Here is a 26,650-nt window from a genome sequence, read left to right as displayed (position 1 = left end):
TAAACTGCCTTCATAACCAACAGATGATGTACTTTGAATAAAAAAAACCCACAGTGATTAGGGAAAATATTTAAAAATGTTAAAATATTTTATTTTTTTTTATGCTTCAGCTACATAACGATATAGAAGATAACAAAAAATAAATATATACATATTTATATATATATTTCTGGATGATTCATTCAGAGAGATTGATTCATAGTTTGTCACAGAGCATGTAACATTCATAAAAATTGAATTCTTAGTTAAAAAATATAATCCTATAAAATTAAAGAAAGTCAATTCACTAATAAAAGCAGAATTTGCAGGTACATGATAACATTACTGCATTTGATGTGGAAATTTGAGGAATGTAATAACAACAGCAACAATAATAATAATTCCTCAAATTTTTTTTGTTTGTTTTTTTTACACAGAATGGACTGAAGGATGCATCATTTAAATTAACATGGTGATAAGGCAAGTTGTCCGATTCTGACAAAATGATCAATCAGCTGAGGTAGTGAGTAAACCGGGCTGGACTGAAGTGCATCACGCGTTCCTCTCCGAAGGCGGAATGTACTCCAGGCCCAAATGAGTGAAAATTTCCTCTTCGGAGTTTGCTTGAAGATAACGCTGCTACAGAACACACACAGGGCCACGGAAGAGTATGAAATGAGGAGAACTAGCAGACGTGTATATGCAAGACAACTGTGGTTGTTCTTAGTGCTATTATTAGCACAAAGTGGTTTTATCTTAGAGCTTTAAACTCTAAAGATCTGAGTATTAAAGTACAAACGCAGGTAAAGCTTGGCAGTTAGCCCACCAGTTAACCCTAAGCTCATAACCACCTACTGACACAGGATTAAAGGAGCAATCAAATGTTCACAAATTTTCCTCTAATCTCAAATATAATCCAATAAGTAAAGACATTTCTGTGTTTAAATTTTGTCTCCTCAGTTCTGGAGCTACAAAGCTGTCGATGACAGACACACACACACACACACACACACACACACACACACACCTACCTCACAGTCACGTTGTTCAGTATCTCAAACTTTAATATGGATTTTGATACTTCACATTATTAATATTAACGAAAAAAGTAATATTTGAAAACTGTACTGAAACTACTAGTTTGTATGTAAACATTCAAAATGTTCCAGATGTTTTCACTTTGTTTTGTCTCAAATGACATTATTTAGCCAAATGTAGTTTGCATGAAGTTAAGTGGTGCTCTTAAGCTTCCATTTTTGTGAACCTATTTTTATCCTATTTGCTCCAACATAACATGACTCAGGGACTACACTTTAGTGAAAAATACGCGAGTTTGCCTTGGATCACAATATCCTAGGCCTGCTTGAAGCATAAACAGTGTCTGAAAAAAATAAGATGCTGTCTTTCAGTATTCACCTTTCAGTACATAAGGGTTGCGTTCATGTACTTACTTGTTTGCTGTCGTAGAGTGCATGACTGCTTAAGGACATTCTCTTCTCCTGTCCTGCCCAGCGCCTCAGCTCCCTCTCAAAGAGCTGCATAAGGAAAGTGTTTCAATGAGTTTAGTGGGTTCCCTTAATGGAGCATTTCACCTATAAACACTGACGCTGCTATTATTGCATTATGAAATCAGCGGGATTATGTTTAGAATTATGATAACACTTTCAATAGTTCTCTAATAGTGGAACAATTTTTAACCCATGTACACATTTACACCATGTTTAAATGAATGAATAATTTGTTAGTAATATACCTCACCTTGGATCCTGTCCAGCCAAGTGTAGCAAAAGCAAACTGACTGTAAGGACTGACTACAAGATCGACTCGAACAGCTCTCCATGTGGATCCTGAATGATATTCCTCTGTTCTATCTGTCGTGCTCGAGTTATACGAAGAAGCTTCGACCTGTGTATCACTGTCCACTTTAGTTTGTTCAAGCTTGAATATAGAGAAGCATCTCTCAAATCGGTCCATGTTACTAGGAGGACGAGCAGGTCCTTCTTTACTCTCTAGGTAAGAATTCCTAGTTGTTTTCTGGTACAACAGCAAACCCTGGAAATGAAAATGGACAGTTTTATGTGTTTATTTATCTAAACATGAGGGAAGAGTGAGGCAGTCTGGAAAAGTCTCTGTCCAAAAACGTTCTGTCCGAACCTCCACAGTGATCAGCTAGTAGCACTGTGTCAAGAATGTTGGAAATAAACAGAAACTCCAGCTCTGTGTTGCTCCTCAAAACATATTTATCTTACCATAGAGCAGCACTAGATATTTGTGAAATTATAAGTTCATTACATTTTTTGTTTTCCATAGTGAGGTGGAAGCACTGTTCTTTTTTTTTTTTTTTTTTTTAATAAAATAGCTTGTAACAAGTGAAACAATTTAAACTCCACATTAAACATTGTTTAATGCTTTTAACAGAGGCTTCAGTACTTACTTATTTCTATTAGATTAGCGTTTATTAACACTATTTCACTATTTCAAAGATTAAAAAATTTACCCTAAATACTATAATGATTTGCATTTCCCAAATACAGTTTATGTCCAAGTCTCAGCCATGCATCAGTGGATAATCTCACCTGGACACTGTAGATTTGAACTGCTGCTCTAATCATAAAGACGGTCCTGTGTCCATCCTAGGACTCTTATGCACAATATGCTCATACTGAACAGCTTCTCAACACACTAAACACTGTTTGTCTTTACTCTTCTACACCTATATACTGTAACAATAATGATAATGATTTCCTTTTGAGTGTTTTGAGTGTTTCTTCCTCATGTCCTCTCAGGGACTTTTCCTTGCCACTGTCGCATCTGGTTTGCTCATTCGAGATCAAAATCAACATCTGGATTTCTGTAAAGCTCTTTTGCGCTGTCTACAACTACTGAATTGAAAACGTCAATTCAAATCGAATTGAAAATTTTCATGTTTTTTATACTTACCTTGTTTTTTTTTTCTCTTTCGTGTAAATGCACGAGAGTAGTTTCATATCGAATGTGTTTCTGGGACTTTAGATTAAGAATTATACATTAAATTGTATCTTAACAGCTAACAACATTATTAAAGTAGCTGCACAATCAAGTTAAAATCTAATATGGGACAGGCTGGAGATAAGCATTTCCCTTTAAGCAAGGTCTGAGTAACACTCAAAGCTAACATCCTCTAATTATGTAATAGCTTACTGATCATATAAAGCTGCAATATGTTATGTCAACAATTCATTGAGAATAAATGTTTTCCATTAGATGACGTTTTTCTGTGTAATCTTCCTGAAATTAGGCTAAAGAGAAAAGTACTTTTAGTCAAAGCACCTTCATTTTATGTAAGAGAAGAAAAAAACATGCACTACACCTATTAGTCTTTGCTTTTTACTACCCACTAAGATCCTCTTACTGTTCTGAAAAATGTTAAGTGCTTTCCAAACTTCATTTTAGACCCTTCAAGGCACTAATGAAGCACAAACAAGGCATAAATGACAAACTGCTCCTTTACATGATGTTCAACACCTCAAAAAATATCTGCTATATCTATACCACTATAGCATTATATTAATGATATAACTATTTCAGATTGGATACAGTTACACTCATTACACAAGATAACAGTGCATCGTCAGCACAAAATCCAAGTCGTCAATAATATTTAAACATTTAAACATCATCACTGAATACCTGCTCGTCCAACCAATTCACAATTTTGGGCATCAATCTTTCTTCTGCCCCCTCCTCTGGGTGTGTGATGAGGAAATCCACATCATGGCCCACCTCCTTACCCCTAGAAAAAAAAATATTAAAAATATAAGAATTTCCTCAATTAATGAAAGATAATTAATCATAATATTGTTGCGCTTAATGTTGAATTCTCGACTCTCATTGATCAGAAGCCACTGATTAATTTTCTACGACAGTAGTTCTGACAGAAAGTGCAATAAAATGGTTCTGTTTCTAAATCGGTCAAATAAATGTGATAATCAAGATTTAAATATTGAGCAAATTATCATTTTTATCCATTACGCAGCTGTACCCGATGCTATATACTGTATGAATGATATGTTTATACCTTCTGAATCCTCCTGTGAGTATAATAATTGCCCCGGGCAGCACAGCTTTTACTGCCCTCTCTACAATGTCGCTGATCACCGTAGCCTCCTTTTTAGTGACAGGTGTGTTCAGATCATTATAATGCTGCACTCCTGACAGTTAGAAAGACAGAGAGATCAGCACACATTACACACTTCCAGGTCTGTGTAAGTATGTGTAACGTAAAACAAAGAAGCATGTGAAAAAGCTACGGACAAACTGAATTATTAACTGTATTTTATTTCATTCCTGAACAGAATTAGTCCTGTACCTGCTTGCTGTGCATGGTTCAGCTTTTGCCCTGTGTGTATAAGGTCTAACGGGCTACGTAGGCCTTCCCTAAACCACCGATCCGCAGTCCTTACTCCTACACCAAAAACACCAGTCAGTGCCTGAAGATGGGGGAAAATATTTTTAGAAGAATTACAACGTATGTGATGGTATACGCTGAAATGTGGCAAGTGCTAACCTTCATGGCTTGAAACTGCTCAGACTGTCTGGTTGATTCCACTTCACTTGATGCGCCATCTTCTAAAATCTCCTAAAAGAGCGATGTGTTCATATCAGCAGTAGAGTAGTTTAGACGAACATGAACCTCATGAAATATCTCTCACCTTTATAACTCTCAGTGAATGCTCACCCAAGCAGGGCAAGTCCTTCAATTCGTCCATCGCACGCACGGCATGAGGAAGTGCCTTCAAGACAGCCGCCGACCTTCGGAAAGCTAAGCTCCTGCCTTCATTCTCACTGAACTCTGCATTCTCGGCTAAGATCTCCAGAGGTTCCTGGAAAACAAGTCGAGTAGCATTGTGTTTCCACTGCACGGAGGTCTTAAAGTAAGTGAAAAATCTCAGGAATGCTGCGCATGATGCAGAAATACACCCGGGATGGGATTGGCAGTCCTTTGCACACAATAGCCACCATATACATCATATACACACAACAGCCAATCCAACTACTGTCACATTTATGGACAGTAGGAAGAAAATCAGAGAACCCAGAGGAAACCCATGCAGACACGGTGAGAACATGCAAAACCCCGTCCAGGTTTGAACTACAGCTGTACCACCCAAGTGCAAAAAAAAAAATAAAAGAGACACCAATGTCAGATACCAAACATGTCTTAGAGGGTTTGTGGAGGCAGTGTTTCATAAATCTGATAGAAATTTTATCATGACATTGACATTTCTAACATAAATTATAATAATTATAAAAATATATAAAAATACAAAACACTAGCAAAGATAAATTTAACAAAAAAGAGTTAATATATTTCATATTCATATTTCATATGTAAGAAGTTCTGCCATTTATCACAAAAATTTCACTTAATGTTCCCCTATTAAAAGTCACAAGGGGTATGTAAGGCAAGTAATTTAGGCTTTAAAAAAAAGTGTGGGAACGATACAACTGACTACATTTGAAATAAGTGGAAAATTGTGCATGGTTGATTTTTCAGATGGCACTAAGTCGGCTGCCGGGGAGCATGTCACGTTATGCATTCTAAGACCAGATTTCAACTCATGACCAAAAAGTTATTTTACACTGCGCGATTTGTATCTGCAATAGTGAAATGCTGAAAATCATACAGCGTAAATCTGGCTTAACACATACACCATATGGCCAACAGTATGAGGACACCTGACCAATCACTCCTATATGTGTTTGGTGAACATCTAGACATTGGAGGATGTCAGGCGAGGTGTTTTTCCACACCAACCTTGACAAACCATCTCTTTATGCACAGGGACATTGTCATGCTGGGACATGTTTGGGCCTTGTAGTTCCAGTGAAGGAAAATGTTAATGCTACAGCATACAGAGACATTCTAGACAATTATGTGCTTCCGGAAAACCCACATATGGGTGTGATGCCCAGGTGTCCACATACTTTTGGTTATATGGTGTACAAAGGTGTAAAATCTCCCATAGATAGAACTTGGTTGAGTGTGACGTTGAAACTGGTGTCTATGAAGGTTATAGTATATGATTTACATCATTTTCATGTTCATCAAATCATTCAGTGAGGCCTCAGACCCTGTGGATGGAGATGGAGTAATTCAAGAAGAGGTCATTCTTAAATGAGGACAAAATGTTTTTTGTTTGAATGATTCTGTGCTATTTTGTGGGATGTATTTGTGATGTGAGAAGGTTGCATTTACATGCTGTGCTGACGTCACAGGTGGACAGTGTTAGTGACATTACAGCGGAAGTTATTAAACCATTTCCAGCATGCTCTCAGTGAGATTACGGGAAAGAGTGTGTAAAATGCACCCAAAGTGAACAAGAAAGTACATTACGTAAAGGACTTACTGTAAGGAATGAGTTGTGGTGCTTCAGTGGAGTTCTCCTCTGACAAGCGTAACTCTTCATTATAATTGCAGGAGTGACCTCACAGGGCTTCGGGCTGGTCTATAAAGAGATTACGCCTCATCCTGCTGTCTGAAGTTTCAACATAACACAAATGGTTCTTAAAAGATACCGATGCAAGGGCTATTACCTTTAACCTGTGTCTGTCCTGAATGGGGACAGGATTTCCGCTCGCCATGCTCTCAGTCAACCAACTGATGTGCAGCAGATTGACTGACTTGGTTGAGACTTTTCCTTCAATTTCCTGTTTCTTAATCCAAATGTCAACCTCATCTCCAGTGTTGTTTTCTGACACCACATGTGTGATGGAGGAGCTGCAAAAGCAAGGAATATGTTCAATAATATTTTTAAAAAATGACTTTTTATAGGATGCATCACTGACAGGAGGATAATTTCTTGATGTCTACCTGTAAGATTCTTCAATCAGAAACCCTTTACTCCTTCCAAGACGCGTCAGGAAAGCTTTTCTGGACGCACCCATCTTCCTTTCCACGATGAATATGACAATATCAGGAAATTTGCACGCTTTACTGTCATGACTTGCAGTTTGCTCTGTAGTCACCTTCCTGCGTTTTAGGGGAACCATTATCTGTGTGGCACTGCTAGCCAGATAGCTACCATAACTAAAAACCTCAACAACTTATTAGTGGTTTTAAGAATGCAATCTGTTTACTGTCATGACAGGAAGTTATACAGCTAATAAATATGCATTGTTATTGATTTGTCTGGCTCAGAGAGTGACTCACGAGTCACTTCAGCACAACAACAAACCAGTGATTTCTGAAAGCAGAGGTTGTAGAAGTGCAGCACAGTGACGTCAGAAACCTTCAGAGGCGCGTGCGCTCAAAACGGTTCCGACTTGTGTTGCCAGATCCCCAATTTTTAAGGCAAGACATGGATCTCTGAACCTCTAACGATTTTTTTCACCCTCCTGTGGTGCTTTAAGCGTTTTGCATATACAAATTCAAAAGAAAAAAAAAACATACAACAGTAAGGAGTTTGGGCACCACAAGCCACCAGAACAGCTTTAGAAATTTCTGGAACTGTATAGGAGGATTGTAGCACCTTTCTCATTCACTCACTCACTTTCAGTAAGGATTGCACTAGTGGTCAAGGTTGCAGTGGATCCGAAGTCGATCCTGGGGACACTGGTGGGCCTGAGGTGGGAAACTCAGCCTGGATGGGATGCCAGTTCATCGTAGGGCACTATGCATACACATTCATACCTAGGGGCATTTTAGAGTAGCCAATCCGCTTACTAGTAAGTTTTTAGGAAGCAGGAGGAAACCTGAAAACCTGGAGGAAACCCATGCCATAGCCTGAGATCAGGATCGAGCCAGGAACCCTGGAGCTGTGAGGCAGCAGTGCTATGCAGTGCACCACTGTGCTGATTTGGACACTTCGCATACACAAATGAAAGCAAAAAACAACATAAAATGTCTTAGAAATGTGCTAGGGTACCATGAGCCACAATACCAGCTTCAGAAACTGCACTGAAAGGATGAACGCCATTCTTTCAAAAGTCATTCCCTCAATTGGTATTTTGATGATGGTGCTACCTAAAGCCAGGTTTAGACTGTGCGATTTCAGCAGTCTTTTATGATTATTACTTGTCGCACTGCACATTTCATCATGATATGATGAAGCTCATGTAACAAAAGACCTGCAATTAAAAATTCACTATGTTCTGCTTACATCATCTATTAGCACAATCCGGGCTCATGCCAAAAATGGCGTCACATAAACAGAAACAAAGGGAGCTTGAGGTAATAAAGATAGAGCATGTCACTTTATGAATTCTAAGACCACCGATTTCAACTCATGACCAAAACATTATTTTACATTGTGCGATTTGTATCTGCAACACCAAAATGCTGGAAATCATACAGTGTAAACCTGGCTTAACAAATATACCATATGGCCAAAAGTATGAGGACACCTGACCAATCAAGCCCATATGTGGTTGTTGAACATCCCATTCCAGATTCCAATTTCGACTGATGTTCAATGTCATATTAACAAGGAATCCAATATCGAAGTAGTAGAGACAGCAAATGCTTGATTCAAATTTCCAGTATACAATGCAGCTACGTGAAGTATTTGAACTGAATTACAGCAAAGACCTGGTTCGGCTAGTTAGAGACGTACAAGATGATAAGCGTGATGTTGTTGATTGTGGTATTAGCATGAAATTTGAAGCTTTGAAAGCTGAACTGTTTGAGTAGAATCTACAGATGAGGAGATGAGAGAGCTAGGCTAAGACTAAAGCATTAAAGCGCTGCTGCATCGTACGAATTGAGAGCTAAATCCCACTACAGCACTATCAGCAGGTAGTCGAACGGCATTGTGGGTAACGTAGGAACATTTTAACCAACCCAACACATAGATGAAAGAAGTTAAGATTAAAATCTTTGATGGTTTCTTCCTGTTTAAGATAGTTAGGATAGTTTTATTTCCTGGTTTTGGCTAGAACTTGGTACTGCATTTGTAGAATATCTGGCAACCTTGATTCCGACGGAAGTACTGGGGAAGTCAGTGAAGTGATCCTGGAGTTTACTTAGCTAATTAGGTAGCTATTTAATCCAGTTGGGAAAATAATGACAAATTGTTTACTGGCTGTTGTATACTGAATGTTTGGTAATGTAGCTAAATGCTACATTAATGAATAAGTCCTGATTCTGCGCAGTTGTGCTGTGACTCAGACTGACAGAACAGGTTTTTCCTCACAGCAAGCATGCTAAGTCAATAACATCCAAACCGACAACTCAAATCATAACTTGAATTAATTACATACTGGATTTTATCTCGCCCAAAACCTTGTTAAAAACCTAACCATACTAAAGTGTTACAAACAAAAATAACCTTTTTTGAATGTATTAGCTAGAGGAAGTGTGTATACACCACCACAGAGGAACAAACTGAGCATATGGGATAGTGTGTTTCTGTTCCACATTAGACAGAAATGCCTTTTTTTTTTTTTTTTTTTTCCTTTATAGGTTTAATTCCTGTCGTTTTCATTTCAGCAACACCCATTCGTCAGGTTAAAGTCCCTCTACAAACGACATGAAAGTCATATGACCACCGAGTTGCACTTCCTCAAACTTAACACACCATCCCACTAGACTGTGAGTGCAACTCCACTGCAAGTCTGCTACTAAACCCTGCTCTAAAACTGACCTCTACAGGACTGCAGTCTGGAACACTCATGGCAAGCTCACTATCAAGGAAAACACACAGGAGAGTGAGTGAAAAGGCTTCTGATCTCCTGCTTTTCCTCACCCTGCTCACCTGCCTACTGAGGTGTACACAATGTGTCAAAGCCAGCAACATGATTCTCATCCTTACAGATGATCTGGATGTGGAGCTTGGTGGAATGGTGAGTTTGGTATTTATCTGGATGACACTTTTTTTTTCAAAGAATGATGTGTAATTTGTAAAGATAAGCCGTTTTCCAAGATAAGGACATACCCATTAACAAAGTATGTCTGAACAAATGTATTTCTGGAATTTCACTACAGACACCCTTAAAGAAGACCAAAGCCCTGATTGGTGATGCTGGTGCCACCTTCTCCCGTGCAGTGAGTAAATGTAAAATGTGTACACCCAGAAAACAATTGCACTGTTCTGTACCTGTTCCAGTCACTGACATGGCACCCTTACATCTGTTGTACCTTTAATATGTATGTTTCACCTGGAAATGTAGATATAGTGCACCTTTAAAATATGATTTAAGGTACATACATGGACCATAATAACTTTTTTTTTCAAAGTAAAGCTCAAACCATACTAAAGGTACCCTTAAAGGCACCACTACAGTGACAAGAAAGGTACTGTTTAGTACTCTTTTTTTTTTCTGAAAGCGTGTTACAACGTTTTTGCAAATACCGGTGGTTTGCCAAACAGTGATCTCAGCCTCAGACACTTTGCCTATGGTTCATGGAGCACCTGATAACTTTTGCACACATTTCTGGCAACATGCTTCAGAATCATGATGGTTGCATTCTAATTGATGCTCCAGTGTATACACACTTGTGTGCACTGGTTATCAATAGAAAAGCCAACTTCTGAACACTGTGACACAGTGAGCTTTTTCAGAGCAACATGTAGTCACTGGATCTCGTCTTTAAAAGTAATTTGCTATGAAGCGAGTAAGCAAGTAAGCAAGAATTCATTGTTGTAGTTTATTAATGAACTGTTTACACCAGAGGTGTATAGGGCATGTTTTTAGTCCAATGAATCAGGAGCCACACCTAATTCCACCGGTTTAATCAGCTGAATTTGGTTTTCAGTAGACTCAGGTGTGGCTTCTGCTGAAAACCTGCATCCAAACGGGCCTTTCTGGATAAGATCGGCACCCCGGTTTACATGTATAGTAAACTGGACACTCTGTAATCCAGTCGAAATTTACTCGTATGATTTGTGCAGGTGTGTCCCAGTGCATCCTTGCTGAATGTAAGATAAATATTAAATACTGAACTTTACTGGGGTCAAGTCCCATCCTTCGTCTTGCTCAAAATGTTAGTTTAACGCCCATCCAACTCCCTATTCAACCTCACCTCAAGTATTTAAAAATGGATTAAAATTTGTGATATTAACTGGATTTTCTTACTGGACTATTGTACTGCACAAGGAGCACTTGTACAGATTCTGATGCCCAGAGTAATCAGACACAGACATTAAAATGATTAAAAGGTTTCCCCACCACATTTGATAAGATAGGAATTTTGTTCAGCTTGGCTGATGATTAGGCTTCACGTAGAGTCAGTCATCTCTTCCTGTGAAAGAAGATGAACTCAGGCATGCTTGGTGACTAAAAATACCAGACAAATGTTCATGTTTGCCTCTTTGTTGTCTGAAATATTAGCCATTATCATTATTTAAAATATTAACCATTATCTTTTTTCGTGGTGTCCAGTACACAGCGACGCCCCTGTGCTGTCCCAGCCGGAGCAGCATCCTCTCTGGGAAATATCCACACAATCACATGGTCCACAACAATTCCTTCTCAGGCAACTGCAGCAGCAAAGCCTGGCAAGCTGGTCCCGAGATGCAAGCCTTTCCTGTTTACCTCAGCAAGAAGTATTATCAGACCTTTTATGGAGGGAAATACCTTAATCAGGTCTGTGTTTTTGTTCTACTTTTGAGGAACTTTGTGTTTGTTTGCTTGTTTGTGTTTGTTTCTACCAGTGATTATAATAAGTGCATTCTACTGTGCTGTTTTTTTTTTCAGTATGGGATGAATGAGACAGGAGGTGTGGGTCATGTTCCTCCCGGATGGGACCAGTGGCATGTACTGGTGGGTCATGTGCTTCATCATCAGCCTCTCTCACTTTTTTTCTGTCAGCAGCTAAAATCTTTAACTGATGACATGAATGACCCACTTCCTCTCTCATTCAAGCAGAGTTATCATATTAATCTACATTACCCCAGATAAAGGGAACATTTTCTTTTTTTGAAAGGTTTGTCACATATCTTTCAGTTTCCAAAGAATGACATTTCAAGCAGAGTTATCATATTAATCTACATTACCCCAGATAAAGGGAACATTTTCCGACTTTATTTTCATTATATATGTTACCTTTGGGGTCAATTTTTAGGCAATATAATATTAATTATCACTTGTATGCTGATGATCTACAGCTGTATTTTCCCTTGGAGTGTGATGGCTGTACATCTTTTGCTAATTTTTATAAGTGTTTGACTGAGGTAAAGGGATGGCTAGCAAATAATTTTTTACAACTAAATGAGGATAAGACTGAGTTTATTATGTTTGGGAACAAACTACCTGGAAATGACCTGATTGAAAGTTATGGACTGTTGTCCAATAATAGTTATGTGAAGAATCTTGGAGTAATTTTCGATTCTGAAATCCGCTTTGATCATCAAGTTAACAGCGTTGTGAAAACATCTTTTTTTCAGTTAAGAAAATTGACTAAACTGAAACCTATCCTTTCAAACAAGGACTTGGAGACTGTTTTGCATGCCTTTATTTCCACATGGTTAGATTATTGTAATGCTCTTTATATAGGCATAAGTGAATCCCTGGTTGCTCGTCTTCAGTACGTCCAAAATGCTGCTGCAAGAATTGTGACAAACACCAGAAAACGAGATCATATAACGCCTGTATTGATATCTCTTCATTGGTTACCTGTAAAATACAGGATACAATACAAGGTGTTAATGTTTGTCTATAAAGCATTGCACAATCAGGCTCCTGAGTATATAAAGGATATGTTAATCTCTTACCAGTCTCAACGTCATTTACGTTCCTCTCAAACTATGCTCCTAACTGTCCCACGGTCTCGGCTGAGGCGTAGTGGAGACCGCGCTTTTTCTGTTGCGGCTCCTGCACTCTGGAATGTGTTACCGTTATCTATAAAATCCTCGTCAAGCATGGACATTTTTAAAAAGGACTTGAAGACCTATTTATTTTATCAAGCTTTCGGCGTGTGATTAGGTCGGAGAATTGTGAAGGATTGGCTGTATGTTTTTTTCATGATGTTATGTCTTTCTTGTTATTCTATGTTTTCATGAATTTTAGTATTTTATTATCTATGGACAGCACTTTGGTCCATTTTAATGGTTTTGAAAGTGCTTTATAAATAAAAGTTGAGTTGAGTTGAAAAGTTTGTCACATCTTTCAGTTTCCAAAGAATGACATTTCTGGTTATTTTTTTTTTATTTTCTGCAGGTGGGAAACTCTCAATACTACAATTATACACTCTCTGTCAATGGGAAAGCAGAGGTTCACAAAGATGACTATGAAAAGGACTACCTCACAGACCTTATTGTAAGTTCTTGATGCTAAACTCATTTTAAATAATCTGAATCTTATAGACTGGTATACTGGGATATACATTTTTAGTAGTCCATGCTCAGTAATATATGTCTGAAATAGATGAATTACTAATAATAGTCTTGTGTAAGATATAAAGGTGGTGTTTCAGGTTCACTTAAAGGACCACATTAAACATGTCTGGGCAGCTATTTTCTTTGCATGCTACTCTGACATGGTCATAGTGTTGCACATCTTTAGCCACTTGCAAAACTGCTGAGCTTTGTTTCCATGTAGCGTCTGGTTATTAACCTCTGTACATGCAAGAGCCTGCTGTATCTTTCTATGAGGAACCGTGTTCTTTTCTGTTCACTTATGATGGAACCTTATGATTCCATACTTTCTAAACCTTTGGGGATCTGATCAGTTGTAGAACACAAGATGGGGACCCTGCAAAAACCTGAACCTTATTACCAACCAGAGACTCACCACACCTTATTGCCAAAACACATATATTCATTCGTTTATTCATCTTCTGTAATCGCGTTATCCTAGTCAGGATTGTGGTGAATCCAAAGCCTATCTTGGGAACACTGTCGGGAATACATCCTGAATGGGATGCTGGTCCATCGCTGTGCATCATACACAAACTTTCACACACTCATTGACACCTAGGGACAATTTAGAGTTCCCTATCCACCTACTGCCATGTTTTTGCGAGGTGGGAGGAACCCGAAAGACCCCTGAGGAAACTCATGTGCACACAGGGAGAACGTGTGAAACTCCACACAGGCAGTAAGCTAAGCTGAGTATCAAACCAGGGAAGCTATAGATGTGAGTCAGCCTTTTATTAATACATATATAAAATAAAAGTCTGTGTTTTTAGAGGCCCTTTGCGTACTCTCTGTTCAAACTAGCAAGCGACAAAGCAACAACTGATCATTCATTTTCTACTGTATGCACGTGCACATCATGGAGCTGTGATTTCAGCCACAGTGGCATGCGACAAGTAACATTTGAACTGAGATTTTCTCAACTCTGTGCAATTAGGTATGACATGGTAAAAGCGAGAAACTAAATGATCTGCTTGATTGATTCCTCGGACCAATCCTTGCTGTGTCGCGTGTGGTCATAGCTTTAGTTCCTACATGCATTTAGTTCCCATTTCCTGTTTAATGCACAAAGAAATTGGAAGAAAAGCTTGGAATAATCATCATCTCATTCTGTTGTATACAACCTTTCATTAAATGTGTATAGAGACATTATGAAGAAAAAAAAAAGCTTGGAAGGAAGCAGCAGAGATCTTTGGTGATGCTATTGACTATACGTAGCTAGTACAGCTTGGTTGTTTTGCTAATCTGCTGGTATGAAGCCTAGCACTTAACATGTAAATCAAACTTTAATGGGGTGTATAAATGATATAGTGGGCCGTAGGTATGTGTGTTATGAGGGTGGTGGTTATTGTAGAATATAGAAGTAGGAAGCTCAAGCCTGTCTATCTTTTTTGAATTTTGTTTGAAATACTTATGTCAATGACTTGTGTCAATGTTTTGTTGTCCTAGTTAAACAGGTCACTGACTTTCCTGGACTCGAGAAGCCCCCAGCATCCATTTTTTGTGATGCTGTGCCCTCCAGCCCCTCACTCTCCCTGGACTGCAGCTCCGGCATACCAGAACAGCTTTGCTGACGTCAAGGCTCCACGTGATGGGAGTTTCAACAAACCTGGAAACGTATTTGAATTAAAGCACTAGCTGGTATCATAGTTCATATTTTTCATCTTTTGGGCTTAGTGAACAGCCTGTGTGTTTTGTTTCTTTCTTCAGGACAAGCACTGGTTGCTGCGTCAGCCTGTTAACCCTATGCCGAACAGCTCCATTGATTATCTCGACAATGCTTTCCGTAAAAGGTATATAAGTATTTTGAATAGATATTGAATGTCATTAGTACTCTCCTGGCATTCTTAGTGTATTTACTGTGCTGTCTGGTTTCATTAAAGGTGGCAGACCCTTCTGTCTGTAGACGACATGGTGGAGAAGCTGGTAAAGAAACTGGAAGACATAAAGGAGCTGGACAACACTTATATTTTCTTCACTTCTGATAATGGTTACCACACAGGTACACACTCGTTCCCTGTTCCTCATAATCATATTTGAATTTTACATGCTACGCCACGTCCTCTTTTAATTCCAGGTCAGTTCTCCCTCCCCATTGACAAGAGACAGCTGTATGAATTTGACATCCGTGTGCCACTTTTGGTACGCGGGCCCGGGATCAAGCCCAACCAAACTCTGCAGGTTAGTTCTGAAAGCTCGGACACATTCTCATCGATGTGTGTGTGTGTGTGTGTGCATGGCTTGGTAACATTTGTTTTAACGTCTTCTAGGATCCAGTAATGAATATCGATCTCCCTATGACCATCCTTGACATTGCCGGAGTTAATATCTCTATCTTGGATATGGATGGGCAGTCTTTTCTACCACAGATGGTGAGTGGAGTTATTTTTACATTATACAGTAACCTGTACTCAATAAATTTATTAATCTGTCACAGTATTATACAGCATAGTTATAGACAAAATAAGTGTAGTAATCTTTTAATTTTTGACAGAATTATCCACAGTTCTGTACTCCATAAATTTAGAAAGGTACAATGTTTGACACCATTATACCTCAATAAGTTTTTTTTTTTTTTTTTTTTTTTTTTTTTTTTAGTAATCTTTACATTTTTACAGTATTATACTGTACAGTACAGCACAGTTCAATACTGAATACTTTTAGTAATCTTTAAAATTTTGACAGATACATGCACCACAGTTCTATACTCTATAATTCTATACTCAGTGAATTTAGTTGTAATGTTTTAATTTTTGAGAGAATTATGCACCATTTTGAAACCATTATACGCCACAAATTACTCAGTAAATGTATTAATTTTTTTCACTTTAGTTTTTTTTCCAGTTTTTCAAATGCCACAGTTTAGTATCAAATACATTTCATAAGCTTTACATTTGTATGCACCACAGTTTTATACTGAATAAGCTTAATTTTTTAAAACAGATATATGCACTACAATTCTATACTGAATACATTTTGTAAGCTTGTATTTTGTACAGAAGTTCTATACTCAATAAATTTAGTAGTCTTTAGATATTTGACAGATATATGCACCAAAAGTTTATACTGAATAAATGTATTGAGTTCTATATAGGACTATACTCAATACATTTGTCTCAATACATACATCTATACTCAATACATTTAGTAATCTTTATTATTATTTTTTTTGACAGATATATGCACCAAAATTATATACTGAATACATTTCATAATCTTTCAATTTTGACAGCAATACACACTACAGTTCTATACCCAATAAATTTACATGTAGACTGTTAGGTAAAATTCATTCAGAAGATTTAGTACAATGTGTGCATTCATCCTATTTTAAAACCATTTAGTCTGATTAACGTTGTGTGTAATATGGAAACATGTAATAGTCGGTTGCCTTACTTTTACATATACACTAATCACTTCTTTAAGTCTGTAATGCACAGATATCAAAAGACGCTATACATTTTCCCTGATTATCACCTGCAGCCATTAGCTCCTCCTAATTTAAGGTCCTCTCAACTTGCCGTGTCTGAAAAAATACCTGGGCCTGGAAGTGGTGGGCTAATACACATATTTTAACATATTTTCTACTCAATCACTTCACCCATCAGAGTCAGTCTTCCTAAATTGATTTCTTTTACCAGTAAGCAAATCTATTTTCCAAAAGAAGACCAGGCCAAAAGAAATTGATTATTAATTAGGACCAGATTTGTGTGTGTGTGTGTTTTTTTTTTTGTTTTTTTTTTTTTAAATCACAATTATAAGTGTCAAATTGTTGCTCAAGGGCTTTCTACACTTCTTTGACAGTCCTGGGATTTGAACTCCCAAGCTTCTGATCGCTAGCACAGATCCTTCACCACTGAGCCACCACTGCCTTATTGTTTGTATACCATGCATGAAATCCAACTTGGTTTATTGCAACTGCATGTTTTAGTCAGTCAGTAAGGGCTTATGAGGCGTTTTTGAGGAGAGCTTATCAGGAATCTTTTTGAACTCTGATGGTAAGAATGTCATCAGATGTGAGTCATCCTCCATAATCGAAAGCTGTCATGTTTATGAGAAATGTATTTCTTAAAAAGAGTAGGAACGTTAGATGTCACACTGTGCTTTGGCTCAATCCGTTTTTTGCTCAGTGATGTGTAGTTCATCAAGGCGTGAGTGTTTTTTGTTATATCAGAGGAGACTAGACTCTTGTAGATTTCAGATCTGACCCTGGTGTTAAACTCAGTAATGATGATGGCTAAACCGGGCAAGAAACCACAAACCTGTCCAATTCATACCATCCCTTTTACATAAATTAAACTGTGCTAGAACATCAGATATATTATTAAACTACCTGTTTTAGTAAACGGGTATTCCACATCTGAACACATTAGATGCATTAGACACATTTTATATATCTTTTTCCGGTGCACTCTTCGGGTTCATTTGTCACCTCGGTGGTTTGCACTTGTGGTGTTGTTCAGCAGCTTCACCACATTTCTTCTATTTTAAGTAGTTCTGTTTGGGTAGTTGAGGCTTTGTCTTGCAATTCAGATGACTCTTTAATTAATTATTCTTTTCTCTTTCAAGGCAGTTACCCTTTCCTGAGTTGTGTTTTTATATATATTTGCAATTTAGATTTATCACTGTGAAATCCAGAATATTTATACCACAGTGCTGTTGATTAGCTTTGGAAAAGAAAATTATAGAAAATTGTAGAAAATTATAGAAAATTAATCATACATTAATATGAAAGTGCATGTGTAATTGTTGATACGGTGATAAGAATTTTGATGGTAATACAAACTGTATATTAAAATAAAACCAAAAGGAAAACAGTGTGGGAAACATGTACATTATTAGTTTGGTTGTCTCTAGTATCTGTGTTCTTTTATACAGTAGCAGAAAGGTCTAGTAAATTGCAGAATTGCTGTAACTGTGATATCATTCTCTACGTAGGCACCGTCATTACGCAACGGCACTTCACGGCCCTACTTCTTGGTGGAGTACACTGGTGAGCACTTTACTAAAGATCCTGACTGCCCCAAACTCGGCCCCGGAGTTGCTGTAAGTGTCTTTTGTCATTTCATGCCTTCTTAATTTCTCTAAACTAAATAGTATCATTTCTTCCTTGACTTTGTCGCTTTGGTTCCACAGTATTGCTTTCCAGACTGTGTTTGTGAGGATGCCTTCAACAACACGTATGCCTGCGTTAGGACTTTCAAGGACAACAATTTGCAGTATTGTGAATTTGCTGATGATGAGGTAAGTGCCTAATTGCTGTGATCAAATTCTTTTCCTTATTATCGGAGGTGTAAAGATATGTGCACCCATTTTAATATTTATGGCTGCACTGATTCAAAGTTGGGGGTTATGATTGACTTGATTGGGCCTCTGACTTGATTGGGCCTCTGTTCCTGTCATGTCTAGTAAAGGGGGTGTGGCCTCTGTGCCAGTCAGTCCTAGGGAAGGAGGTGTGGCCTTTGTGCGCATCAGTCCTATGGAAGGGGGCGTGGCCCCTGACTCCCATGATTACATAGATAATGACTCTTATGATTACACAGATGATATTTGGGTCATTTTGACCTGAAATTAAGGACTAAAAATGATATCCATACAGTCTGTGTTTATTTACATAAATATTTGTGAAATTGATATTTAAAAACGATCAAGAGATGACCTAGGTCTACTGGACAGCCATTACCAAGTAGCAAACAGGAAAGGGTTAAATGTACAGCTCATTCTTTGGAGTATTATGCATATGGAAGTGTAGTATGCATATGACGTGCAAATAAGGGACTAACAGGTGCGAGTTAGCGTCCAGTGACTTTTTTTTCAATTTTATAAACTGCCGTTTTAAAGGAAGGTTTATAGTAACCTTCATTGTCCAACAAAAGTGATTCTTATTCTTTTGGAGTCAGTGATGTGGACGAGACCTGCAGGTGCAAACAATGCTTTTCTTTCTTTTTTTTTTTCCCCCAGGCATTTGTGGAGGTGTACAACATGACGACTGATCCTCATCAGCTGGAGAACATTGTGAAGAAGGTGGACCCTACGCTCCTGCAGGTCATGAATCAAAGGCTCATCAAGCTTCAGTCATGCAAAGGAGACAGCTGTCGAAATCTCTAAGAGCCAGAGCTCAACAGTTCTGCTCAGGCCAGAGTAGTAACCAAAGAATGTCTGATTTTAAACTGATTTAAGTACTTCAAGGATTTATTTCACATGCCAGGATTTATTATTCGTGACACAAAAAAAATTTATTTGTTTACACCCAGCCCTTGCTGCTATATTCATTCCAATTCGATTTCATGTAGTGGAGGAACGGAGTCTGGAATTACATAGCTTTTATCCATTTATACACTTACCATATTAATACTATACAATATTACATACAATACTATACCATATTACATGCACTGCAAATAAGAATAATACACAGCACTGAACAATATGATGAACTGTGATGATACAATGTACAGTTGTTCACCCCTTAAACTTATCATTCATCATATCCATCATTCATCTTCAATTATTCAGTAACTTCAGTGAAACAAATAAGGTGTGTAGATACAAGAGCCGCTGATGGGTCATGGTACTTTAAGGGGTTAACTGTGATATACAGTATATATTATATTAATGACTATAATTGATATAATCAATAACATTACTTAGATTTGTCGCTATTTAATGGTTTCAACCCAAAATTATGCAAATAAAATACCTCAGGTCCTTTTCTAGACCTGTAGTTCATACCATTCTGTAATGTGTACATATATTACAGAAAACATAGAAAACATGTGATAAGATGTGCTTCACTTCATTGTATTCTCATGCAAATCCTGCCTTAAACTCTTCATACAGATCTAGAAAGGACATGTACAAAACTCACTCCCTTAAATGTGAATGTATTCATAGAATGAGCCTGGAGATGTGTATTATTGATTTCTGTGCATGTCTGATAGGCTTTGCTGCACTCAGTCATTCTCTTTTTTGCTGCACTTGGTCTCTTTTATTTCATTCAACCTGGCTTAAAGAGTTTAAAGTTTTAACAGGGGTTCTGTGTGTGTTTACTTGTGTGTATCACTATACAAACTGATCATATCTATCTGGGATTTTTTTTGGGTCTGTTGTGTAATCAGACAGCTGATAACAGGGTAGATATCTGAGGTGATGCACCAGGGCCATAGCACTTTTTTAATAGGAATGTTGAATGTCAACTGTTAAGGGCAACTGTCATTTTTAATAATTAATAAGCCTTGCCTTGATGTATGTGCCTTTGGGAAAACAGCTTTGGTCTGCAGGTAATTTAAGGTTATGGTGGTCGTGCTTTCTTACCTTTCCAGCTGTGTTTCCGAAAAAAATCAAAATATTCAAACAATAAATTCTAAAGAAAATGTTTAAAGTCTAATTTTTTGCTTCCTCTGGGGTTATCAGTAACACAGCATCATTTGCTAATGAATTGCTAATATTCTACACTGTATAATAAATGATTATGTCTGAATGAATGTGTCTGAGATGCATTAAACAAAAAATAGATCAGTAAAAATGTAGGTCAGTTCCCCAAATGTAGTCAATCAGCTAATATACAGTATGGGTTTGTGGAAGTATATTAACAGAAAAAGTATATTTTTAGGATTTTGGGTGAGATAGACTTCAATTATTGGTTTCGTACATGCAGAGTAAAACTAATAATGGAAAAGAAAACATCTGACTACACTTGTCTGCCTTTGAAGAGTATCAAGGGAAAAGAGTATATTGCAAATCATGATTGTTTTTAACTAATGGCATAAAGTGATTTTTTTTTAAATTACTTGATCTATGACAATACTGCATTTCTTTTAAAAAAATGGTATAAAAAGATACAATTGAACTAGTGATTTGCTTAAGTATTAATCCTCCCTTGAACTTTTGCAGATTTTGTAGCGCTGTATAATCTGGAATGAAATGGACTGTAATGACATTTTTCAAATTTTGATTTATACAATATATCAAATAAGGCTGTAGTCAAGACTGCCATTGTCCAGTCCAGGACCAGGACTAGTCAAGATTGAGTCCAAATGAAAGCAAGACTGAGTCATGATTGAAACCGAAAACCATCAAATCCTCTTTGAGGCCAAGCTTTTACTTCAAGTAGTTGTCTTAATTTGTGTATTGTGCCAGTGAGGCTAGGTTTTCAAGAAAAAGAAATTACTTCTTGCCAAACTTTGCTGTGTTTTCTTTTTGCATGCACACAATCAAACTCTTGGATTGTGAGTACAAACGGCAATAAGTCTGAGACAAGTCTAAGTCAGTACAAACGACATCTCAGTTACTTGGTAAAACCATCTTTCATTGCAATTTCACCTGCAAGTCTTCTCTCATCATCTTTGCACATCTGGATCTTGATAATTTTGCCCATTCCTCTCAACTCTGTCAGATAGAGTATAGAACTGTCTATGAAAAGCAATTTTCAAGTCAGATACAGTACAGACTCACAATCAGATTGAGGTCTGGGCTTTGACTGGGCGATTTCAACACACTGAGGCTCTTGGTTTTGTACCACTCCAGTGTAGCTTGCTTAGGCAGAATGCTCACTGTCAGTGTGCTGTTGGAAGGTGGATCTCTGTCACACTCTCTTGGGTCTTTATATTGAGATCATGTGACACTTTAATTGCACGCAGGTTGACTCCATTCAACTAATTATGTGACTTCTGATGAGCTAATTTAGATGTTTCACAGCAATGGGGGTGAATACTTATATAATGCAATATATATATTATATATATATATATATATATATATATATAAATAAATTATATATAATATAATGCAATCACAATTTATATTTAAATTCAAAACTATATTGATTTTCCCCTTCATTTTACCACATGCCAAATCTGATATTTAGCACAACAATTGAGGAAATTCTCTCAACAATATTTTTGCAAAAATGTACCAGTTCTCATGATACTGATTGTTGTATTTTCCCCTTTATTCTCATTTTTTTTTAAATGGAGCTGTTGTATTTTGAAGTTCGTCATAACTGATATACCTGAAAACACTGAGGCAAGTAATAGCATGGAAATTTTTTTAATTACATACTTTACATTCGCATGATATTTAGCTTTATACCAAAGAGTATTAACAGCTGTTCCAATTCTCCCTCCAGGGTCTTAGAGATACTTGTAGACAGTTTTATCTTCCAGCGTCTGTATCTCCATCTTTACAGGACACTTGTAGAAGTGTGAGAGCAGCTCCTCTGTGTAGCCGATAAGAAAATAATATTTATTAGGCTGGAGTTTCTGCAGCATCAAAGCGCAGATGATCAGCATGTTGCCTCTGCGCTTGATAACCAGTTCATTAGCAAGACATCCGTGAAACGTGCCAAAGATGAAACGGCGGATGAACATGTCTTCTACAGCCCGCTCTGCAGCACCTCCTTCTCCCTGGAGGTTACCTACGGGAGGACAAAGTGGTAAACATAAAAAAAAAAACATTGTCGAAAAAATTTAGCACTAAAGTTCATTAGAATAAAAAAAATCGTTTCTTCTATGCTTTCATACCTATTAGCTCTTGCTGAATCAGAGCAAAACTGATACATTTGGTTCACTATTTCATTTCGTTTAGTTTGTACATAATTAAACGAAATGAAAAACTGGGGCGTGTGCAGGTCTGAAAACGTATTTCTAAAACTCTTTTATTCATTAGTCAGAAATATGGCAATGGAAACAAACCTTTTGTGATATTTATACTCACTGTACAAAATCACCCAAGAACAGAGAACACACTGTTTAGAACATTTTGTGTATCATGTCCAGTGATTTTTGTCTTTTTGCTCATCAGTCCAGAACACTATTGCTTTTCTGCCCTTTGGCTCAGTTTAGTAGCTTACATCTACAAAACAAAAAAGTCACAAGCAACCCAAAATGCACTGCATGTTTGGTTCACTTCCTGCAGTCACTTTGATTCAGAACTGTATCACTTTCTTACTGGAATTGAACCACTCTACAGTTCTCTGTGAACCAGTCTGCTGTGTCGTCTCCTTGCCTAAACAACACACACCAAGAGGAAATGCACCAGGGTTCTCTTCATACAGACTGACCACGTGTGTGTGTTAAAGTGCTTCCCAATTCTCTTTTAAACAATTCTGCATGGATACACAAATCTTCATAATCTGACACAAAGACTTATGTACATATTTTTCTCTTTTCAACAGTACTGAAAACTTCTGATGCAAAACAAACACTACAGGAGCACATTAAGATGGTACGTTAGTATGTTCATGGTTTTCATCATGGATGATATGTTTCCTGTACTGTCCTGTGTCCTTTTCTTTTCTGGTCCAATTATTCCTCAACACTTGCAATTAAACATCTTTAAAACACAGTATGTAAACAATGTATACTGAGATTCCATCGGTACTTATATTTTTCTGAAAAAAAGGGCATCTGATCAATTTTATTTGATCAAACATTATTTGTAGATTTTAAATTTAATATCAAATTGATCCAGGTATTTTTTAGGACATCCATCTCATGTGATCTCGTCTGTCTATAATGATATATATAGATATAGATATATACACACACACACCTTATGATTGGAAATAGTGTCCTGTGTGTCATGTGTTTGTTCTTGTTCTTATTGTGCCATCTGTAACTTCTCCTTCCTGTTTCTAGGTGAATCCTAGTCATACCCTTAAGGGCTGTTTCATCAGTTTATCTTCTGATGCACAACGAGCTTAACACAGTACTGTCAAGCAAGTACATAGCAAGTTACTACGTACTAATATGACTCAGTTCACATTGTGTAAAAAAGTAACTGCATAAATCATAAAGAAATTTATTTTAACATTATTTTTCTTGTTGTCAAGAGCATGTGGCTATTAGTAAATCTTCCTTTTCTTCATCCTCACACTGCAGTTACCTACTAGTTTTATGTAAATGATATGCACATCCATGACATGAAATTCAGAAGTGAAACCAGGCCTGATTGAAGAAATGTGACTTACTTGTGTGTTGTGAGAGCCATCCCTTCCTATGAGCTATGTGGTGCGGGTGCAGGGCCTGTTCATAAGTCACTGGTCTGTCTCCTTTACCCACCCGAATGCGGGCTGCACGGTTCTGCAAATTCAGAAGAACACGGCTCAGTTAAGTAGAAACTCGATATCAGGTTTTGGACACTGACTCACACTGAGCAACAGATACTCTGAAACCTTCATGGCGAAAAAAGTCACACTGTTACATTACACACTATTTACACAATTTACCACAGCAGCCACTGAAACTCTGACTACTGCAATAAGAAGTAACTATTATATTTTGTCTTCCAGTTAAGGCAAAATCACAATATACAGTCCGAAATTATTGGCACCTTTCAAATAAACTGGCTAAAACTGGTTGTATACAATAAACATGAATTCAAACTTTCCACTCGAAAAAATGTTTTTCAAAGCACCAAAATAATTCTTGTATGAATTTTTTTTTGTTAAACAATAGTGTTTACACTCAAAAACAAATAAAATTAAGCACAATCAGGAGTCATAATAGAAAAAGTTAAACCTTTGCCAAATATTGGATTGATGTGCATACTACCTACAACACATAATGATGCTTCAGAGGTGACTGAAGACTGATGGCATCATGAATTCTGGTAAATTCCAAGATATAGCACAAAACCTGGTTGCCTCTGCCAGGAGGGTAGAGACTTGGCTACAGATTTATCTTAAAATAAATAAGTAAATACAATAGGTTTCCCACATCTTTGGTGCTTGGACCCCTAATAAGACCCTACTGAAACACATTCTCCGAATGAAAGAGTGCATTTACATGTGCAAACCTAAGAACATAACGGACTTGTTCTGCGTGGAGAAGGGTCTGAGACCCTCTGAGAGAATGTTCAACCCTGTCAGAAATAACAGGAAGATGCACATTGCTGTAATTCTCTCCAGAGAACACATCACAACTCAGTAATTGTATGGGTGCCAATATTTTTGAAAACAGAAAGAAATGGCACTTCTTAAGAAAAACACATTGTGTTAATAAAACTCTAGTGTTCACAAACATTTTCTTTTAAACTTGAAATAGAAATGTTTCATATTATTTTTGCTCATTTTCATAATGGGTGCCAATAATAATGGAGTTATGTCATAATGAGACAACTTTACCCACCTTATAGCAAACTGCACTGGTGTTTATGCTCCTTGATCCAGCACTGAGACAAGCTGCAGGATTCAGCTGGTTACAAGCAATCTAAACATTTATAAACATATACAAAAAATTTATTAATATGAAGAAATAATTATCAAGTCTGAATAAATAGCGGCTTGGTAACACACCGGCTGTATCCCAAATGACTCCCTAATGAGCTAAAGTGCACTACGTAGAGTGTAAAAACTCATTGCGTCCTAGTAACGTGTAGTGCACTAGTATAGAGAATAGAGAGACATTTAGGACTCAACCCCTGTCACCAGGCTACACGTTTTCATTTCAGTTCAGAGGCAAAAAGACACACAAGGCGTCACACAATAACAGTAAACAAATACATTAATGTATAAAGAAAACATTAAACACAAAATTTTATTAATTACCAAACTATAAAATAAACGCGTGCTTACAGATAATATTCTTCCCTGTCTGCTCAAGGACGCCGCCATTTTGGCTTCGTTTACATTTCCGGACTGACGCTTCTTCTTCTTCTTCTTCTTCTTCTTCTTCTTCTTGTAACGTCTATTGGCGGTGCATTACCGCCACCGCCTGGACTGGTCTGGTATATACAGTGTGGAGCGTCAACGCGAAGGGGAAGAAAAACAAAACCGGTTTCTGGCTCGTGTTCTCTGTAAGTGCGTCTGTTCAAATGAGTTAGCTCATTACTGCCACCTACCGGATTGTACAGAAATACAAAATTCAGAAAGGCTCTTTTCCAAATTCATCAATTTTCTTAGCAATTTTTTCTTTATCCTGTCCTTTTCAGTCCACGAATATTTTATTATTATTATTATTATTATTATTATTATTATCAAAGTATCTAAAATTATTAAACATTTTCTTAACAACAGGCATTTTGTCCACACCATCAGTCAATGGATTGTTGAGATTCTCACCTCTATCTAAGTTGGGGTTTTATTAGCATCTGTGATATTACAGACATTACAAATCCCATGCAAGTTGTACTAGTATTTTCTACTACATTGCCAAAGTTTATTAGATACATCTCCCTGGCTATGTTCTCTATGTTATGCTATGTTATTAATGCACAGGGTAGATAGGGACTGATAAACAGTAAAGCAATAGACGAGCTACAGTGAGTATACCTACAAAGTGCATCTGTCACTCTAAAGAGTCTATATGTCTGTGAATATGCTTATTTATATAAATATG

At 37.3% G+C, this 26,650-nt stretch overlaps 3 protein-coding genes across 5 annotated transcripts; 1 reads left to right on the top strand and 2 right to left on the bottom strand.

Moving 5' to 3' along the window:
* Positions 1–114: 114 nt before the first annotated feature.
* polm (polymerase (DNA directed), mu) lies at positions 115–7,253 on the bottom strand. The gene is made up of 11 exons (XM_026943637.3): positions 6,833–7,253; positions 6,556–6,739; positions 6,369–6,467; positions 4,671–4,841; positions 4,526–4,597; positions 4,328–4,448; positions 4,037–4,169; positions 3,649–3,751; positions 1,738–2,031; positions 1,431–1,514; positions 115–618 (listed from the first exon to the last, which is right to left on the bottom strand). The coding sequence occupies exons 1-11, from the start codon at positions 7,009–7,011 to the stop codon at positions 532–534; spliced, it is 1,527 nt and encodes a 508-aa protein (XP_026799438.3). The 5' UTR covers positions 7,012–7,253; the 3' UTR covers positions 115–531.
* A 1,659-nt stretch (positions 7,254–8,912) lies between these two features.
* On the top strand, positions 8,913–20,996 carry gnsb (glucosamine (N-acetyl)-6-sulfatase (Sanfilippo disease IIID), b). 3 transcript variants are annotated; one of them, XM_026944033.3, is made up of 14 exons: positions 8,913–8,994; positions 9,449–9,801; positions 9,944–10,003; positions 11,341–11,544; positions 11,656–11,721; positions 13,117–13,215; positions 14,763–14,930; positions 15,024–15,106; positions 15,197–15,315; positions 15,391–15,494; positions 15,584–15,685; positions 18,252–18,359; positions 18,450–18,557; positions 19,275–20,996. In XM_026944033.3, exons 2-14 carry the CDS (start codon positions 9,631–9,633, stop codon positions 19,419–19,421), a joined length of 1,539 nt encoding a protein of 512 aa, XP_026799834.3. In that variant the 5' UTR covers positions 8,913–8,994; positions 9,449–9,630; the 3' UTR covers positions 19,422–20,996. The 3 variants fall into 3 exon arrangements, with proteins under 3 accessions (XP_026799834.3, XP_026799835.3, XP_053097535.1); XM_026944034.3 differs by having other exon boundaries at positions 8,922–8,994; positions 9,611–9,801; XM_053241560.1 differs by having other exon boundaries at positions 8,929–8,994; positions 9,422–9,801.
* Positions 20,997–22,245: 1,249 nt separating this feature from the next.
* Positions 22,246–26,045, bottom strand: mrps24 (mitochondrial ribosomal protein S24). The gene is made up of 4 exons (XM_026943898.3): positions 25,888–26,045; positions 25,442–25,522; positions 24,283–24,394; positions 22,246–22,728 (listed from the first exon to the last, which is right to left on the bottom strand). Exons 1-4 carry the CDS (start codon positions 25,924–25,926, stop codon positions 22,445–22,447), a joined length of 516 nt encoding a protein of 171 aa, XP_026799699.3. The 5' UTR covers positions 25,927–26,045; the 3' UTR covers positions 22,246–22,444.
* Between the last annotated feature and the right edge of the window lie 605 nt (positions 26,046–26,650).

The sequence above is a fragment of the Pangasianodon hypophthalmus genome, chromosome 17 (assembly GCF_027358585.1).
Source record: "Pangasianodon hypophthalmus isolate fPanHyp1 chromosome 17, fPanHyp1.pri, whole genome shotgun sequence".
NCBI lineage: Eukaryota > Metazoa > Chordata > Actinopteri > Siluriformes > Pangasiidae > Pangasianodon > Pangasianodon hypophthalmus.
This window is presented reverse-complemented; position numbering and strand designations above follow the sequence as displayed.